This window comes from Salvelinus alpinus, chromosome 17 (genome assembly GCF_045679555.1).
Source record: "Salvelinus alpinus chromosome 17, SLU_Salpinus.1, whole genome shotgun sequence".
NCBI classification, from domain to species: domain Eukaryota; kingdom Metazoa; phylum Chordata; class Actinopteri; order Salmoniformes; family Salmonidae; genus Salvelinus; species Salvelinus alpinus.
Window position 1 is genome coordinate 5,891,916 of NC_092102.1, and position 19,434 is coordinate 5,911,349.

The following is a 19,434-nucleotide window of genomic DNA, read 5'->3' on the forward strand; positions in this document are numbered from 1 at the left end:
CACTGATGTTGGGAGAATAGGCCTGGCTCGCAGTCGGCGTTCCAGTTTATCCCAAAGGTGTTTGATGGTGTGGAGGTCAGGTCTCTGTGCAAGCCAGTCAGGTTCTTCCACACCAATCTCGCCAACCATTTCTGTATGGACCTTGATTTGTGCAGGTAGTGTTCTCCTGGCATCTGCCAAACCCAGATTTGTCTGTCCGACTGCCAGATGGTGACCTGTGATTCATCACTCCAGTGAACATGTTTCCTCTGCTCCAGTGTCCAATGGCGGTGAGCTTTACACCACTCCAGCCGACGCTTGGTATTGCGCATGGTGATCTTTAGGTTTATGTGCGAATGCTCGGCCATAGAAACCCATTTCATGAAGCTCCGGATGAACAGTTCTTCTGCTGACGTTTCTTTCAGAGGCAGTTTGAAGCTTGGTAGTGAGTGTTGCAACCAAGGACAGATGATTTTTACGCACTACGTGCTTCAGCACTCCGCTGTCCCGTTCTGTGGCTGAGCTGTTGTTGCACCACTTCACAATAACGGCACTTACAGTTGACCGGACAGCTCTGGCAGGGCAGAAATTGGACAAACTAACTTGTTGGCAAGGTGGCATACTGTGTCATGTTGAAAGTCACTAAGCTCTTCAGTAAGGCCATTCTACTGCCAATGTTTGTGTATGGAGATTGCATGGCTGTGTGCTCGCTTGTATACACCTGTCAGCAACTGGTGTGACTGAAATAGCCTAATCCACAAATTTGAAGTGTCCACATACTTTTGACCATTTAGTGTATGTGATCGTATACAAATGCAAGCAAGGATTGAAATTATTGTTTTAATCAAATATTAAATATGTTTTCAGTCTACACATTATTTGTGATTATGTTCCTTCCCGGGGCTGAATCTGGTCCCTGCCATATTGGGTCTTGGGATTTAAGCATAAATACCACTTTATTTTCGCACGCAAACCTGAATTCAATTTCATGTTCAAATGTGTCGGGTGTCTAAAGTTCTGATTTGATGTATCACATAATTTTTCCTTTGACACCAATGGCTGATTTGCAAGGTTAGTCAGAATTCCCAAGTTGTGATTGCCGACTGTTTAATCAAAAATGGATTCCGTGGTGAGAAATTGTCTTGATAGCATATTTGTGACACTCTTCTCTTGTTCATAGGAGCCTGTATATTGAAGCATGGAAGAGGACCTGAAAACACTGGATGATCCTGCTGAAAGCCATGACGACATGGAGGCTGAGGAAGAAAAGGAATCGGCAAAGGACCACACCGGCCAGAAGTTAGATCAATTTCCTGGGTTGCCATGTAGTGACCAATGTGACCCTGATGAAACATCTGTTGAAGAGTCAGGTAGTCGCAAGACAGCCAGAAAAGCATCCAAGTCCCCATGTAAAATACAGCAAGGTGCAGTCTTCTCTGGGAAAATACTTAGCTTTGGGTGTTCAGAGTGTAAGGGTGACGCTACCTACAGCCCCAATGATCTCCTCAAACATTTTCAGGGGGCCCACAAGGGGACCCTGCCGACATATCCGTGTGACTTGTGTGGCTTTGTTACAAATGAGTTCCCTGCACTTCAGCGCCATCGGATCGGGCACAGGAACACTTTAGTCACATGCGAGATCTGTAATAATGATGTACAGTACTCTCTCCTCCTGCTCACTAGACACTATATCATGTCTCACAGCCAAAATGGCCACTTTCACTGCGAAAAATGTGAGTTTTCAACAGTTGACGCAGGGACATTTGTGCAGCACATCCATCATCACAATGAGAGCTGGCTCAAATGTGTGAAATGTCAACATGTCAGCTCTAGCCGAGGTGAGCACCAGAGGCACCTAAAACTCCACTCGGGTACCTTCCCATTCACGTGTCAGGTCTGTGGATATGGGGCAGCACGGAGAGAATACCTCACAAAGCACATGGTAACTGTCCATGGTGAGGAGGCAGGCAAGAAAAATATATGGAGAGCAACGGAGGACAGCAACAATACCCTGGCAAACTCCTCTTCAGGATTAAAACTCCTGCTGAAGAAAAGCCCTGCTGCAGGTGGTCAATCTAAGGAATCCCAGTGGATGTCCAAACTGAATTCTCTTCCTGGAGTAGGTTTACTTGACCAAAATGGAAGGTTGTTGAACCCAGAGAAAACATTGGAGGAAACCCAACAGTTCCTTGACAGGGCTGTGTGTGTGAAAAAGGACTGTAAGAAGCGGGTCAAAGGAACTCTTAAGAATGAGCAGCAATTTGACTCCCAGGCTGTATCATCTATACCACCACCTAAGTCCCAGGAAAGTGATGACAGTTATGGGGCTGACACACTAAGCCCGAACAACTCCAATGGACTAACTGTTCTCATGGTCAAAAATAAAATCTCTATTCCACCTAACTGTACTACAAAAGTAATGGGGTTCAAAATGGTTGACGGCAAAAAGCATTTAGTTCTCAAAGTTATACCAACAGCAAAACCGGAGTCCTCTGCAGAAAATAAAATGTCATGTAGAGCTCAAGAGAGAGGCTGCCCAATTATAGACGCTACCTCCGATGGAAATCAATGCTCAGATTCGGCTGAAAATTGGGAAAATTCAAGTACTATCTTCCCTTACATGACAGTTCTAAGCCCCTCAGGAACTGATCGAGATACTGCAATTTCAGTTCAAGTGAAACCAGAGGAAGAGGACATTAGCATTGAGGAAACGTTGCCCATACTGGAGAAACTACCACAGAAAATATCACAGAAAGCAAAACACACAGAGCAGCAGAGGAATGGTGAACAACATAAGTTTCAGGATGAACAGATTCCTTCCTTGGCAGTTTCTCCAATGACCAAAGAGTCAGATCACTCCACGATTCAGAACGGTAAACTGAATAACAATACATCATCAATTGCTAAGCAGCCGAATGATTCTGAGTTGGGAGACAAAATGTCTGCTTATTCAAGCCCTAATGTGACTGCTGTGGAGGTCGTTCCAGCCAAAATGCTCACAGATAAGACCATGCCCTCTGAATCAGCTTATGAGACCATGCTTCCCAAACTAGTCTCTGAAGAAACTATCAGCATGCTTAGAGTTGGTGACCTGAATACAGCTACAGCTGATAAGATCAGTGACCCCATCACTGAAAATTCCCCTGTGCCCAATGGAGAGACGTTACCCTCCAATGACAAACCTAAGAAGACTGCCTCAGAACCCATGACTGGCGACATCCTACCTTCTGATGATACCGTTGAAAAAAATAATTCAATTATCAAGGAGATGGTTCCTTCTGATTTTACTGCCAATAAGATGAATTCCTGTGTAGCGACTAAGACTAAAACTGAAACTTTATCCCCAGATCTGATGCCCCTACTGGAGTCACACCCAGCTGAATCAGACAACTCCAAAGAGACTGATACTAATGCTGAAAATCTTAATTCTCCCAACCAAGAGGTGTTCAGTTTTCATAATTACTCAAAGGAAACATCAAGCATTTCCTCCAACTCAACACAACCTTGTGAACATCCATCAGAGCTTTCGACAGAGGATGAAAGTGTTTGGATGAAAGAGTCACCTGAATGGAGCTTGACATTGGCTGCATCCCCCCAACCTCCAGATGAGGGAAATGGCGAAGTGGAGTCTGCAGAAGAGACTGAGACTGCAATGGAAAGAGTGTCAGACCGTGACATTGAGGTTGATGAGTGCATAGCTACTGTAGACCTGGCCACCCCAGTGGCAGCTGAGAGAGATAATCATGGACACTCTGGGTCTAAACACCAAGTCCAAACTACAGTAAAAACGGAGGAGGAGAGTGTTCCTGTGTCAGAAAGGGCAACAGGGAGCATAAATAGTTTGGCCGTGTTGGGTCGCATACTGGAGGAGCATTCCGATGCTATCATTAGCCACCAGCTTGAGAAGGATAGAATAGGCTGCTCAGCTGCTAGCCATGATTCTGTCAAGCCACCTAAGACTATGCTAAGGATCCTTAAAACTGCAGAGGGAAAGCAACAAATGTTCTTACAGACTGCAGAGAACCAGTTTGCTGTGCCTGTGCAGCTCCAAGGCAACGCAGGGTTCAAGCTGATAACCAAATCCTCTGCTCCTCAGATCAATGTGTCCTATGTTAAGCCAGGAATTGAAATACAGAATCACACCACAGGGTTGGCACTCACCCTCAATGGTGGAAGGTTCAGCATTCTAGGACATACTGTAGGTGCTAGTGAAAAAGGTGCAATGCCGTTATCTGCTATTCAGCCTGGAGCCAGTACTAGTGCAAGCCACTACCTAGTCAACAGCACAGCTTTTAAAAGAAATATGCTGTTGTCAGACGCAGCACATAGTTCTCCTGGAGAAAATACCATAAAGTCACTGCAGACTTGTTACTTAGTCCAGAGGCCAGTCCCTGTAACCCAGCCCCCCCACAATGCAGGTAGCAAATTAGCAAGCTCAATGTCTCAATCTCCACTCATGTCCCGTCCAGTTCTGGCAATGTCTGCGAACTCGGTGAACAAATTAACTGCAATGCACACTGGGCGACAAGCCTTCTTGGTTAGATATATCTCTCCAGCTAAGTCAGGGATGCTTCTGAATAGTCCTGATGGGAAGTCTGTGAACCAGAAAGGTCAACCTAATGAAAATCGAGGAAATAAAGTTGTTTATAAGATCGTCAGAACTGCCAATGGTAGCACATTTCTTGCTGGTGCTGCACACTCCTCTGCCAACAAGCCCATTTATCTGGCCACAAATTCCACACAGATGCCCTGTTTTCTGATGTCATCAAATAATGTCTCTACTGGAGGGCAGAAACTGGTACCCATACAAAATGCCTCCCACAAACCTGTCATAGCTTCCAAGCTCTCAAATCTTCTGTCCCCCCAATCCAACATGCAAGGTAGGGTCAGGCAGCAAGTGGGCATAGATGGTCTGAATAAATCCCCCCTTACCCCAAGTCGCCAGCTAAGTCAAAGGAAGAGGCACAGGAAAGCGTTGTTTGATGAACTCCCAGAGCACTTGCCTAAAGTGAAGAGGCTCTCGAGCAAGGCGGTAACTGAGAAAGGGGCTCCCTCGCTCTGGGTGCCTGTACCCAAAGATGCAGAGAGGACTCTGAGACTGTACCCATTCAGTTCACTACAGGAGATTAAATGCCCTCGACGAAATCAGCCGGTAGTGGTTCTCAACCATCCCGATGCCGACATTCCTGAAGTGGCCAGTATCATGAGGTCTGCTAACAAGTACAAAGGTGCTGTTTCCAAGGTGGCACTGTCCCAAAAAACGGTTCAAGCTCTCTCTGAACTCGGCCCGACTGGACTTCTGGGGAAAAGCGCCAAGGTGAAATGTCCCTCATCACAAAGCTGTGGGTCGAGACTTCGGCCTTCAGAAAGCAGAGTCCGGGAGCGATTTCTGTTAAAACTGAAGTTTAAAAAAATGAGCAGGAAAAAGTACGAGGTGGTGAAGTCCTTATCTAGATGTGCAGAGAGGTCATCAATGTTCGCCTGTTGGTTTTGTGGTCGACTCTTCAACAACCAAGAGGAGTGGATAGGCCACGGCCAACGGCATCTCATGGAGGCAACCAGAGACTGGAATAAGCCGTTTTAAAGCTGTCACATAGCCCCTGGATGGGCCAAAATACCATCCTATAGTGGCACAAATGGAGAGATTAAAGTTGTATATTTTTCAAATGACTCATCAGTATACTTTATTCTTACAGCAGTTTCTATTCCCATAAATGCCCTAATAGCTATGTTTGAATCACCGTTTTTGAGGCTGATGTGTGGTGCAACCTGAAACCTTTTGGTATGTATAGATATTCTAATATGTTTATGTAAGTATGACTTAAACTCGTTTGTACAGATGGAATTGAACTGTGAAAACTTGGCACACTGTAATGGAGTATATTTGAGGGAGCACTGTTAGATTTTTTTGTATTCAGAAATGTACCAAATTCCTCAGGTGATTTCATATTCTCTGATTCAACTAATCTGCTTTGTAACATACAGTTGAAGTTGGAAGTTTAAATACACTTAGGTTGGAGTCATTAAAACTTGTTTTCAACCACTCCACACATTTCTTGTAAACAAACTATAGTTTTGGCAAGTCGGTTAGGACATCTACTTTGTGCATGACACAAGTAATTTTTCCAACAATTGTTTACAGACAGATTATTTCACTAATAATTCACTGTATCAAAATTCCAGTGGGTCAGAAGTTTACATACACTAAGCTGACTGTGCCTTTAAACAGCTTGGAAAATGCCATAAAATTCTGTCATGACTTTAGAAGCTTCTGATATGCTAATTGACATCAGTTGAGTCAATTGGAGGTGTACCTGTGGATGTATTTGAAGGCCTACCTTAACTCAGTGTCTCTTTGCTTGACATCATGGGAAAATCAAAAGAAATCAGCCAAGACCTCAGAAAACATTTGTAGACCTCCACATGTCTGGTTGATCCTTGGGAGCAATTTCCAAATGCCTGACGGTACCACGTTTATCTGTACAAACAATAGTACGCAAGTATAAACACCATAGGACCATGCAGCCGTCATACCGCTCAGGAAGGAGACGCGTTCTGTCTCCTAGAGAAGAACGTACTTTGGTGCAAAAAGTGCAAATCAATCCCAGAACAACAGCAAAGGACCTTGTGAAGATGCTGGGGGAAACAAGTACGAAAGTATCTATATCCACAGTATAGATATACAGCACAGTCCTATATCGACATAACCTGAAAGGCCGCTCAGCAAGGAAGAAGCCACTGCTCCGCCATAAAGCCAGACTACGGTTTGCAATTGCACATGGGGACAAAGATCGTACTTTTTGGAGAAATGTTCTCTGATCTGATGAAACAAAAATAGAACTGTTTGGCCATAATTACCATCGTTATGTTTTTGATTGATAAGGGGGACGCTTGCAAGTCGAAGAACACCATCCCTACTGTGAAGCACGGGGGTGGCAGCATCATGTTGTGGGGGTGCTTTGCTGCTGGAGCACTTCACAAAATGGATGGCATCATGAGGAAGAAAAATGTATGTGGATATATTGAAGCAACATCTCAAGACATCAGTCAGGAAGTTAAAGCTTGGTCACAAATGGGTCTTCCAAATGGACAATGACCCCAAGCATACTTCCAATGTTTTGGCAAAATGGCTTAAGGACAACAAAGTCAAGGTATTGGAGTGGCCATCACAAAGCCCTGACCTCAATCCTATAGAAAATGTGTGGGCAGAACTGAAAAAGCGTGTGCGAGCAAGGAGGCCTACAAACCTGACTCAGTTACACCAGCTCTGTCAGGAGGAATGGGCCAAAATTCACCCAACTTATTGTGGGAAGCTTGTGGAAGGCTACCTGAAATGTTTGACCCAAGTTAAACAATTTAAAGGCAATGCTACCAAATACTAATTGAGTGTATGTAAACTTCTGACCCACTGCAAATGTGATGAAAGAAATAAAAGCTGAAATAAATAATTCTCTACTCTTATTCTGACATTTCACTTTCTTCAATTAAAGTGGTGATCTTAACTGACCTTAACAGGGAATTTTTACTTGGATTAAATGTATTTGGATAAGGTGTTTGTAAACTTCCGACTTCAAGAAATTATTTTACATTTATCGTCTTTTCATAGGTTTGAGAGAACATTGTGGTAATTTGTGTTTTGATTCCCTTCATTTTGTTATTCATGTTCTATTCACATATTATTATTTTTTATGTTCAGAAATAGTTGTGAAGAATTAGTTTTACAGGTATACAAATGGGTCGTCCTTGTGGATTTTCTTCTTTTTTTTAGCAGTTACATACAGTACTTCCTATATACATCCCGGTTTGTTTCACTATTTTACCTGTTTTTATTTCTGGGGTGACAGATGTTTTAGCTTCTTTTACGATAACACAACCCCATTTGTCTAATATCTTAATTGTCATTGCTTGACTTTAGCATTAGTCATAACATAGTTATGTTGATTTTAGCTCTCGTAACTGTCATTTGTTTCCACATCTGTGCTCAGTACGCAAAAATATCTCAACTGATTAATTATTGCATGAGTGATACTTTATGAGAATTTTTGCACATTTAGTACTGTTTAGCGGGCAGGAAAATGTTCCCCATGATCAAAGCCCTACTAGTAGTTGAAAATTAATAGGCATACAAAATAATATCATATGGCTTCATGAAAGACTGGTGAAACAGCATGCACAAAATAAGACTAAACCACAGTTTAAGCAGCAACCACACCAGCAGATTAGCTACTTTCCTTGTACATTTCATTCAAGTTTGTGTTTCTGATCTTATGCTAATTGAACACCTAATTTCCAATGTCCCAATACATTTGTTTTGTAGTAGTAGAGTGAGTTCTGTTAACACTTTCTTTGAACCATATATAATCTGTTTTATTTGACAAAATGTCACTTGTTACAGACTAGCCCCCTCCCCCTTGACACCACAATACCTCTGAACTCAACGACCAAATAATTGTTGTTCTCTTAAGTTTTATGGAATTCTCCTTTTATTAGGAAAAAATGTTTTTTTCAGTTTTAATATCCCTGTCAGACAGGTTGCCGGGATCTTTTTACCTGAGAATAAAGTGCCTAAACTGTTGTGCACCAGGTTGACACTATTGTACTGTATTCACCTCCTTGTGGTTCTCTCTTCTCAAATAAATGTAAGTACTTTGGAAAATAACCAATGTCTTGTGTTTTGCTAATATTTAGTTTTGTTGTGTCTTTGGGCACAGGAACACAGATTAATAGATTAATCTATTTGATTAATACAAATATTCAGAAATGTAAGATTTGACTAATTTAAACAAATAAAAATCCTCAGGACACTCATCGTCTCTTCCTGTTTTATGCGGAAAAGCTCGGTTTTGTTTGTTTGGAAAGTTTGTTTAATAGAATATTGGGAAGTTCTTGATAGCTACCTAGCTTCTTATGTTGGATCCCGCAACGCAGTTGGCATCAGTTGCTGGGACTGCTTGTATCTTTCCAGTGATCCTGCCGACCAAGGACGGGTCTGAGGAGCTATTTGGCGTTGCAGCTACCCTAGCTGCTAGCTAGCTGGACATCAAGCTAGCAAGGTGTTCCTGAACGCAGCCTGTGATGCGGTTAGCCATTGTGGCTGGGACTGCGGATTGTCCCAGGTTTGTGGCTGTCTAGATCCCTGCTGTTTGTTGTTTTCAACTTTCCCGTGACCTGCCCTGTCTGGAACTGTGAGGAGTAACAGCCTAACATGCGTTGCTAGCTACCATGACAAAGACCGAAGCCGGCGGGAGTACTGTTGAGGACAGTGGTGTCTCTGTATCACACGTGAAGGATCTTTTAAACAAACTAAAAGAGACCTATAAGCAGTTGTTACAACCACAAAATAGTTTCAAGTGTTTTGTCCAAATACTGGTATATTCTACTAATAAAAGAATGGACGACCTGACCAGAGAAGTCCAGGACCTGAAGAACAGTTTGCAGTTCTCCCAGGGTCAGCTCGATGAGTTGAAACAGGATAACGGCAAGATGACAGCAAATCTGTAAGTCATTGAGAGAGGACATCAGTTCTGTGTGTGTGAATCCATGATAACAATGACCGATAAATCAGGGACAATCAAGGCGGAATAACATGTTTGTGGATGGAATTGCAGAATCTCCACATGAGTCCTGGACTGAGTCTGAGGATAAAGTGAGGGAAATGATCTCTGAGAAATTGAAGATGGGCCACAGGAAGATTGAGGTGGAGCGTGCCCACAGGACTGGAAAACTCACCACCGGCCCAGGTGATAGGCCCAGGCCGATAGTGGTCAAGTTCCTGAGGTTCAAGGACAAGGTAGCTGTTCTGAAAAGAGCCAAGAACTTGAGAGGAACGTATATCTTCCTCAACGAGGACTATCCTGAAGCTGTGCGCCAGAAGAGGAAAGAACTGATCCCAGTCATGAAAGCTGCCAGAGCGCGTGGGGACATTGCTACATCTGCTATGACAGGTTCATTGTCCACCCTCCCTCCCAGAAGCCGGGAAGGGATGAGAGCGCCAAGCCTATGGGTTCGTAGCTTCAACTGCGCAACACACACCAATTGATTAATGGACTGCTGAATGTATTATTTTTTTTTATCTTGCTTTGTTTTCTCGTTTCCATATTATGTCTCTCTCTGATAAGCTACACATGAAAGGGCTGAAAATAGCCCATATTAATATGTAGCCTTAGAAATATGGTTCATGAAATCAATAACTTGTTAACATCAGATAACATTCATATATTAGCCATTTCTGAGAGTCACTTAGATAATTAATTTGATTATACATCAGTAGCAATACAAGGATATAACATTTATAGAAGAGACAGAAATGCTTACGGGGGAGGTGTTGCTCTATATATTCATAGCCATATCCCTGTAATGCCTAAAAAAGGTCTTATGTCAAGTGTTATTTAAATGTTGTGCCAAGTGAACCTACAACCACATCTAAAGCCTTTTCTTTTGAGGTGTTGCTATAAGCCACCAAGTGCTAACAGTCAGTTTCTAAATAATGTGTGAAATGCTTGATAGTGTATGTGATGAAAACAGAGAGGTCTACTTTCTTGGGGACCTGAATATTGACTGGTTTATCAAGCTGTCTGCTCAAGAGGAAGCTTCTTACTGTAACCAGTGCCTGTAATCTGGTTCAGGATATTAATCAACCTACCAGGGTGTTTCTAAACACTACAGGAACAAGATCATCCACATGTATCGATCACATTTTTACTAATGCTGTAGAACTTTATTCTAAAGCTATATCTGTACCCATTGCTTCTTCCAATTATTGATAAACATGCAGCATGACAAGAAACTGACTGTTAGAAATATTAAGGCTCCATGGATTTATGAGGAATTGAACAACTGTGGTTGAAAAAGATGTGGCTAATAAGTCTGGCTGCACATCTGACTTCAAATTGAGAAACGATATGACTAAACTCAACAAAAAGAAGAAGAAACTGTATTATGAAGACAAGATCAATGAAATAAATAATGATGGAACAAAAAACGTATAAAGGGAAAGCCAGCCACATAGCGGACACCGACATCTCGCTCCCAGATGAGCTACAATGCCTTCAGAAAGTATTGATTTATTCCACATTTTGTTGTGTTACAGCCTGAGTTCAAAATGTATTAAATATATTTTTTTCCACATACCTACACATAATACCACATAATGACAAAGTGAAGAAAAAAAGTTATTTTTTGCAAAATTATTGAAAAATACAGGAATATCTCACTTACATAAATACTCTCACCCGTGAGTCAATACATGTTAGAATCACTTTTGCCAGCGATTACAGTTACAAGTCTTTATGGGTAACACCTTGCCCAAACCAGGTGCGCGCGTGCGCTAACGTGCATAAATGTATTTTGCCCCCCCCCCCACACCAAACGCGATCACGACACGCAGGTTAAAATATCAAAACAAACTCTGAACCAATGACATTAATTTGGGGACAGGTTGAAAAGCATTAAACATGTATGGTATTTTAGCTAGTTAGCTTGCACTTGCTAGCTAATGTTAATTTGTCCTGTTTAGCTAGCTAATTTGTCCTGGGAAATAAACATTGAGTTGTTATTTTACCTGAAATGGACAAGGATCTCTACTCTGACAATTAATCCACATATAAAACAGCCAAACGAATCGTTTCTAGTCATCTCTCCTCCTTCCAGGCTTTTTCATCGTTTAAATTATATGGTGATCGCATCTAAACTTTCATTGTATTACCACGACTACCGGCAAACCAGTTTTTGTCTTTCTATCACCCACGTGGGTATAACCAATGAGGAGATGGCACGTGGGTACCTGCTTCTATAAACCAATGAGGAGATGGCACGTGGATACCCGCTTCTATAAACCAATGAGGAGATGGGAGAGGCAGGACTTGCAGCGCGATCTGCGTCAGAAATAGGAACGACATCTATTTTAGCCCTTGGTGTCGCAGACGCTCGTTGGCGCGCGCAAGCAGTGTGGGTGCAATAATTGAATAACATGGGTTTCTAAATTTATTTTGCGAAGCTCGCGAACGCGACGTGTCCGGTCTGGTCAGCATGTAAGTCTCAAAGAGCTTTGCACTTTGATTGTACAATATTTGCACATTATTCTTGAAATAATTATTCAAGCTCTGTCAAGTTGGTTGTTGATCATTGCTAGACAGCAATTTTCAAGTCTTGCCATATATTTATAAGCCGATTTAAGTCAAAACTGTAACTAGGCCACTCAGGAACATTCAATGTCGTCTTGGAAAGCAACTCCAGTATAGAATTGTGTTTTAGGCTATTGTCCTGCTGAAAAGTGAATTTGTCTCGCAGTGTCTTTTGGATTGCAGGTAGAACGATATTTTCCTCTAGGATTTTTCCTGTGCTTAGCTCTATTCCATTTATTTTTATCCTAAAAAACTCCCTAGTCCTTGCTGATGACAAGCATACCCATAACATGATGTAGCCACCACCATGCTTGAAAATATGAAGTTGGTACTCAGTGAAGTGATGTTGTGTTGCATTTGCCCCAAACATAACGGTTTGTATTTAAGACATAACGTTCATTTCTTTGCCACATTTATAGCAGTTTTACTTTAGTGCCTTATTGCAAACAGGATGCATGTTTTGGAATACACAGGCTTCTTTTCACTCTGTCAGTTAGGTTAGTATTGTGGACTAACCACAATGTTGTTGATCCATCCTCAGTTTTCTCCTATCACAGCCATTAAAGATGCACTATCCAGAAATCACTCCACCATTTCCTGGTTTGCTAAAATTCTATTAGTTTGCCTAATTTCAGTTTGTGACAAAAGAAACAAGTATAGTGTAGAGAATCATACCATCTAAACCGATGTGAAATATATTTCCCATAACAAAAAGTATAGTATTTTCAGCTGTTTGAAGCTGGTGTAAAAGAAGCAAAAATGAAATTCAAGAACGGAAGCATCTAAAATCAAATGAAATGTTTTGGTCACATACACATACAGTTGAAGTCGGAAGTTTACATACACCTTAGCCAAATACATCTAAACTCTGTTTTTCACAATTCTTGACATTTAATCCTCGTAAAAATTCCCTGTTTTATGTCAGTTAGGATCACCACTTTATTTTAATAATGTGAAATGTCAGAATGATAGTAGAGTGATTTATTTCAGCTTTTATTTCTTTCATCACATTCCCAGTGGGTCAGAAGTTTACATACACTCAATTAGTATTTGGTAGCGTTGCCTTTTCATTTGTTTAACTTGGGTCAAACGTTTCGGGTAGCCTTCCACAAGATTCCCACAATAAGTTGGGTGAATTTTGGCCCATTCCTCCTGACAGAGCTGGTGTAACTGAGTCAGGTTTGTAGGCCTCCTTGCTCGCACACGCTTTTTCAGTTCTGCCCACACATTTTCTATAGGATTGAGGTCAGGGCTTTGTGATGGCCACTCCAATACCTTGACTTTGTTGTCCTTAAGCCATTTTTCCAAAACATTGGAAGTATGCTTGGGGTCATTGTCCATTTGGAAGACCCATTTGCAACCAAGCTTTAACTTCCTGACTGATGTCTTGAGATGTTGCTTCAATATATCCACATAATTTTCCTCCTCATGATGCAATCTATTTTGTGAAGTGCACCACAGTCCCTCCTGCAGCAAAGCACCCCCACAACATGATGCTGCCACCCCCGTGCTTCACGGTTGGGATGGTGTTCTTCCGCTTCCCCCTTTTTACTCCAAACATAACGCTGGTTATTATGGCAAAACATTTATATTTTTGTTTCATCATACCAGAAGACATTTCTCCTAAAAGTACGATCTTTATCCCCATGTGCAGTTGCAAACTGTAGTCTGGCTTTTTTAATTGCGGTTTTGGAGCAGTAGCTTCTTCCTTGCTGAGTGGCCTTTCAGGTTATGTCGATATCGGACTCGTTTTACTGTGGATATAGATACTTTTATACCTGCTTCCTCCAGCATCTTCCCAAGGGTCCTTTGATGTTGTTCTGGGATTTATTTGCACTTTTCGCACCAAAGTACGTTCATCTCTAGGAGACAGACCGTGTCTCCTTCCTGAGCGGTATGACGGCTGCATGGTCCCATGGTGTTTATACTTGCGTACAATTGTTTGTACTGATGAACGTGGTACCTTCAGACGTTTGGAAATTTGTCCCAAGGATGAACCAGACTTGTGGAGGTCTACAATTGTTTTTCTGAGGTCTTGGCTGATTTCTTTTTCCAAGCTGTTTAAAGGCACAGTCAACTTAGTGTATGTACACTTCTGACCCACTGGAATTGTGATACAGTTAATTATAAGTGAAATAATCTGTCTAAACAATTGTTGGAAAAATTACTTGTGTCATGCACAAAGTAGATGTCCTAACCGACTTGCCAAAACCATAGTTTGTTACAAAAATGTGTGGAGTGGTTGAAAAACTAGTTGTAATGGATCCAACCTAAGTGTAATTGTTCAGACTGCTGAACAAATAATTTAATCGCCACCTTACTATTTACATTGATCCCCCCTCCCTTTTTTTACACTGCTGCTACTCGCTGTTCATTATCTATGCATAGTCACTTCATCCCTACCTACATGTACAGATTTCCTCAACTAACCTGTATCCCCGCACACTGACTCAGTACCGGTACCCCCTGTATATAGCCTCGTTATTCTTATTGTGTTACTTTTTATTATTATTTTTTACCTTAGTCTATTTGGTAAATATTTAACTCTTCTTGAACTGCACTGTTGGTTAAGGGCTTGTAAGTAAGCATTTTAAGGTAAGGTCTAAACTTGTATTCGGCGCATTTGACAAATAAAGATTTGATTTGATGTTCCTTCCAAACAACTCAACTTTAGTTGCATCTGTCCACCAAATATTTAGCCAGTAGCAATGTTTTTTTTGGACAGCAGTGGCTCTTCTGGGTTGTTCCTCCCATGAACACAATTTTGGTTTAGTGTTTTACGTATCGTGGACTCATCAACAGAGATGTTAGCATGTTCCAGAGATTTCTGTAAGTCTTTAGCTGACACTCTAGGAGTCTTCTTAACCTCATTGAGCATTCTGCACTGTGCTTTTGCAGTGATCTTTGCAGGACGGCCACTCCTAGGGAGAGTGTATCATGCAGCCCTCAGGTTAATTTCAAATCAGAAACGTCTAACACATCATTGTGATCTCTACAGCGCTGTTGGCTGGTCGTCATTGACCTTGCGTAGGCTTAAACACTGATAGACACTGATTTATAAGGCCATATTGGGTAAAATGACATTTTATCTCTGTTCTTTTTTAGTCAGGTCAGTAAATAAATATCAATTACGGTCCCATTCTGATTTGCTTCTAACAGTACCAAAAATTAGAACAGGACACGGTAGAAATAGTTTTAGTTACTTAGCTCCGTGGTCCTGGAATTCTGACATGAACATTTTAAAATGTGATGATCTAGTTTCATTGGTGGAGTTTAAACACTTGATCAATGTTTATATCATAGAAGAGTGTAATTGTTTTTAGACCAGCTGTTTTTAGTCAAGACGTTTGTGTTTTTAATGTACAATGTTTTTCTTGTACTGTATGTGTGTTTATAGTTTTGTTTAATGTTGTGTTAGGGTACGTAAGTTGTTTTGTCTGAAACATTGTTCCCTCTGCTGCTATTGGACCAGGTCTCTCTTGGAAAAGAGATGTTATCTCAATGAGAAAAAACCTGTATAAATAAAGGTAAAATATATATATTTTTTAAAAGTAGATCTGAGAACATAATTCATCTGATGGTTTCTTTGAATCAGTACACCACACACACGATGTCTAGCCAGTGAGCCACCTAGCTAGAACTGACGTGCCCCTACCAAAATGGCAAAACCTACTTAGCTAGCATTAGCATGAAGCAATAGATACCTGCTCCCATAAGAGGCGTTCAGCAATTTATACTAGCTTCAATCTATTGTCCCTGTAATGAATATAATCCCTATAATTTTGTTCTGACATTCCATGGGATATTTGAATCTGTAACCTTACACCACACACACGATCTCTAGCAAGCTGACAGTCAGTTGGACGTGCACTCCAAACTGAATTGTCAAAAGCCACGCACCCTTGTTTCCCAGTTGAGCACACACACAGCATTGCTACCTCATTAAAAATATATCTACAGTGGTTCCTCCTTTAAAAGTCGTGTAGTACTGTGGCACACCCTCTGTGGCACGTCTTTTAATTCTCAGGAATTGTTCTGTTACTGCAAGTTATTTTGCTAGTTTGACCACCAGAGGGCATCTTTGAGAAGCATTTGATAGTATTCTGTATTGGCATTACTAGAGAATTTAAAACCTTTTTTTCTAATAACACAGTATATGGGATTGATTTTAAAAAAAATTGTTGCTTAATTAATTTGATTAATATTATGGTGTTTCTATTCATAGAAAAACGAAACCCTCAGTGTATATACTTCTGTGTATTGATTTTAAGAAAGGCATTGATGTTTATGGTTAGGTACACATTGGAGCAACGATACGCACCACATTGATTATATGCAACGCAGGACACGCTAGATAAACTAATAATATCATCAACCATGTGTAGTTAACTAGTGATTATGATTGATTGATTGTTTTTTGTAAGATAAGTTTAATGCTAGCTAGCAACTTACCTTGGCTTCTACTGCATTCGCGTAACAGGCAGGCTCCTCGTGGAGTGCAATGTAATCAGGTGGTTAGAGTGTTGGACTAGTCAATTGTAAGGTTGCAAGATTGAATCCCCCGAGCTGAAAAGGTAAAAAAGGTGTAAAAAAAATATTGATTTCCGATTGTTATGAAAACTTGAAATCGGCCCTAATTAATTGGCCATTCCGATTAATCGGTCGACCTCTACTTCTGAGTTGCCAGACTGAAGTGGGCTGAGGTAGAATGTCCAGTTACGTGAGGGGTCATTGGAAACGTTGCTCATTGGTTAATGGTCATTGTCAATGAATGGCTTATGACAAAATCTCGAGAGTCATGCTATAACTCATAAATGAACAACGGAACACATTACTCGATGCTGTAGCATTTGACTGTTTGCTTGCTATACTTCTGCGAGAAGCTTCTGCAACAACAAAATGTGCCAATTACATTTTTTAAAGTAATTCAAATAAATATTGATCCGGTGTTGCTAGATCATTCTTTCACACTCTCCATTCTATATTAAGAAAAAAATATGTTTCTCTTCTTCGGTATATCCCAGTCTCTGTTTTCATTCATATGTCTTGCTGTCATCAACACTCGTCCTTCAATACGCTCTGTCCATCAATATGCCTTCCCTTCACAACCCCAATAAGGTGAGGGGTAAAGGAAATATCAGAATTTTTTGATCTAAAAATGCCACATTTGACCATGCTCTGTGACCAACGGCATCTATCAACTCAAACGTTTCCCCTATAGTTCATACTGTACTTTCCTATTCTTGGCCACATCAATTCCTGCAGTGTCAATCCCTAGCATGCGCCATACGCAATCACAGATAGTCGTTCGAAGAAAGAAGTTAAAGAAAGTAGGCTATGAATGTGCACGTGTCCCTCTCAGGGAGAAAGTATGCAGTCTCGTCGCAGGGCTCAACTCCTTGGGTGTCTTGTTGGGTTTGCGTTACCATCCCCACCTCTCAAGTATTACACCCAGTGACTAGGATTAGGTTCCCTCTGCTGGACCCGTACCGAACTAAGGCTACGGTATCACAGACTGCTGAACATGCAGTCTTTCTCTGTGTTATACAGTGTTGTTTCAACACTTCAGCGACATTGGTTCTACCTTTGCATCATCCTCTTCTGGATGATTTTATACATTGGTGTGACAGTGCATTTTTACTGAATGATACAAAAAAACAAAGCCTTGAATTGATTTCAGGTGTCAACCCCCTACCTCTCAGAACACTATCATCAAGGGCCAGGTGGTGGTCACTGTAGACAACAACTTCAAGTGTCTTGGCACAATGATTGATAATAAATTGAACTTCGAGTGTAACACTGACATGTTGTGTAAGAAGGGCCAGCAACGCCTTTTTTTGTCTCAGGAAACTGGCAAAGTTCCAGGTAGACAGGACCTTGATGACTCTCTTTTATATGCCATACGTAATCTGTCTTAACATTTTCTTTGATTTGCCAGTATGGCAACCAGTGGTGGAAAAAGTACTTAAATTGTCATACTTGAGTAAAAGTAAAGATACGTTAATAGAAAATGACTCAAGTAAAAGTGAAAGTCGCCCAGTAAAATACTACTTGAGTAAAAGTATTTAGTTTTAAATATACTTAAGTATCAATAGTAAATGGAATTGCTCAAATGAACTTAAGTAGAAAAAGTGAAAGTATAAACTATTTCATATTCCTTATAGAGCATCCCGACTGGTTGCATCACCGCCTGGTACGGCAATTGCTCGGCCTCTGACCGCAAAGCACTACAGAGGGTACTGCGTACGGCCCAGTACATCACTGGGGCAAAGCTGCCTGCCATCCAGGACCTCTACACCAGGCGGTGTCAGAGGAAGGCCCTAAAAATTGTCAAAGACCCCAGCCACCCCAGTCATAGACTGTTCACTCTACTACCGCATGGCAAGCGGTACCGGAGTGCCAAGTCTAGGACAAAAAGGCTTCTCAACAGTTTTTACCCTCAAGCCATAATACTCCTGAACAGGTAATCAAATGGCTACCTGGACTATTTGCATTGTGTGCCCCCCCAACCCCCCAAACCCCTATTTTTACGCTGCTGCTACTCTCTGTTTATCATATATGCATAGTCACTTTAACTATACATTCTTGTACATACTACCTCAATTGGGCTGACCAGCCAGTGCTCCCGCACATTGGCTAACCGGGCTATCTGCATTGTGTCCCGCCAACCCCTCTTTTACGCTACTGCTACTCTCTGTTCATCATATATGCATAGTCACTTTAACCATATCTACATGTACATATTACCTAAATCAGCCTGACTAACCGGTGTCTGTATGTAGCCTCGCTACTTTTATAGCCTCGCTACTGTTTATAGCCTGTCTTTTTACTGTTGTTTTATTTCTTTACTTACCTATTGTTCACCTAACACCTTTTCTTGCACTAATGGTTAGAACCTGTAAGTAAGCATTTCACTGTAAGGTCTACACCTATTGTATTAGGTGCATGTGACAAATAAACTTTGATTTGATTTGAACGACCCATTTGCTTTCTACAATAGCAAATAAACGTTACAGGCCAACTAGAAAACTTGACCAGGGTTAAAGCTAGGCACATTCCTTTCTCTGTGGAGAGGCTCTGAGGTCTTTTTGAACTGTGCAATGTTGTCATATTGAGTTATGTCATTGTATGAACTTATTAACAGCTTGACCAAGGGACCTGGGTGGTATTTCATGAACAGGATGGAAGAGGTATACAGTTACCTTTTGATAAACACCCAGTAAATAACTGAGTTTATGAAGAAAGATAAAGTTGACAAAGTTTCTCAAAGTTTAAGGGATAGTTCAGTCAAATGACACATTTTATTTGTTTCCTTCCCTTGAAGGCAGTCTAG

At 41.2% G+C, this 19,434-nt stretch overlaps 1 protein-coding gene across 2 annotated transcripts in view; it reads left to right on the forward strand.

The window, feature by feature from the left end:
• LOC139542010 (zinc finger protein 518A-like) overlaps positions 1–8,638 on the forward strand; it is a 36,797-nt gene extending 28,159 nt beyond the window's left edge. For both annotated transcript variants that reach the window (XM_071346988.1, XM_071346989.1), the window contains one exon: positions 1,160–8,638. In XM_071346988.1, the coding sequence (XP_071203089.1) occupies positions 1,178–5,563 (4,386 nt within the window). In that variant the 5' untranslated portion in view covers positions 1,160–1,177 and the 3' untranslated portion in view covers positions 5,564–8,638. The remainder of the gene's footprint in view (positions 1–1,159) is intronic.
• The last annotated feature ends 10,796 nt before the right edge of the window (positions 8,639–19,434 follow it).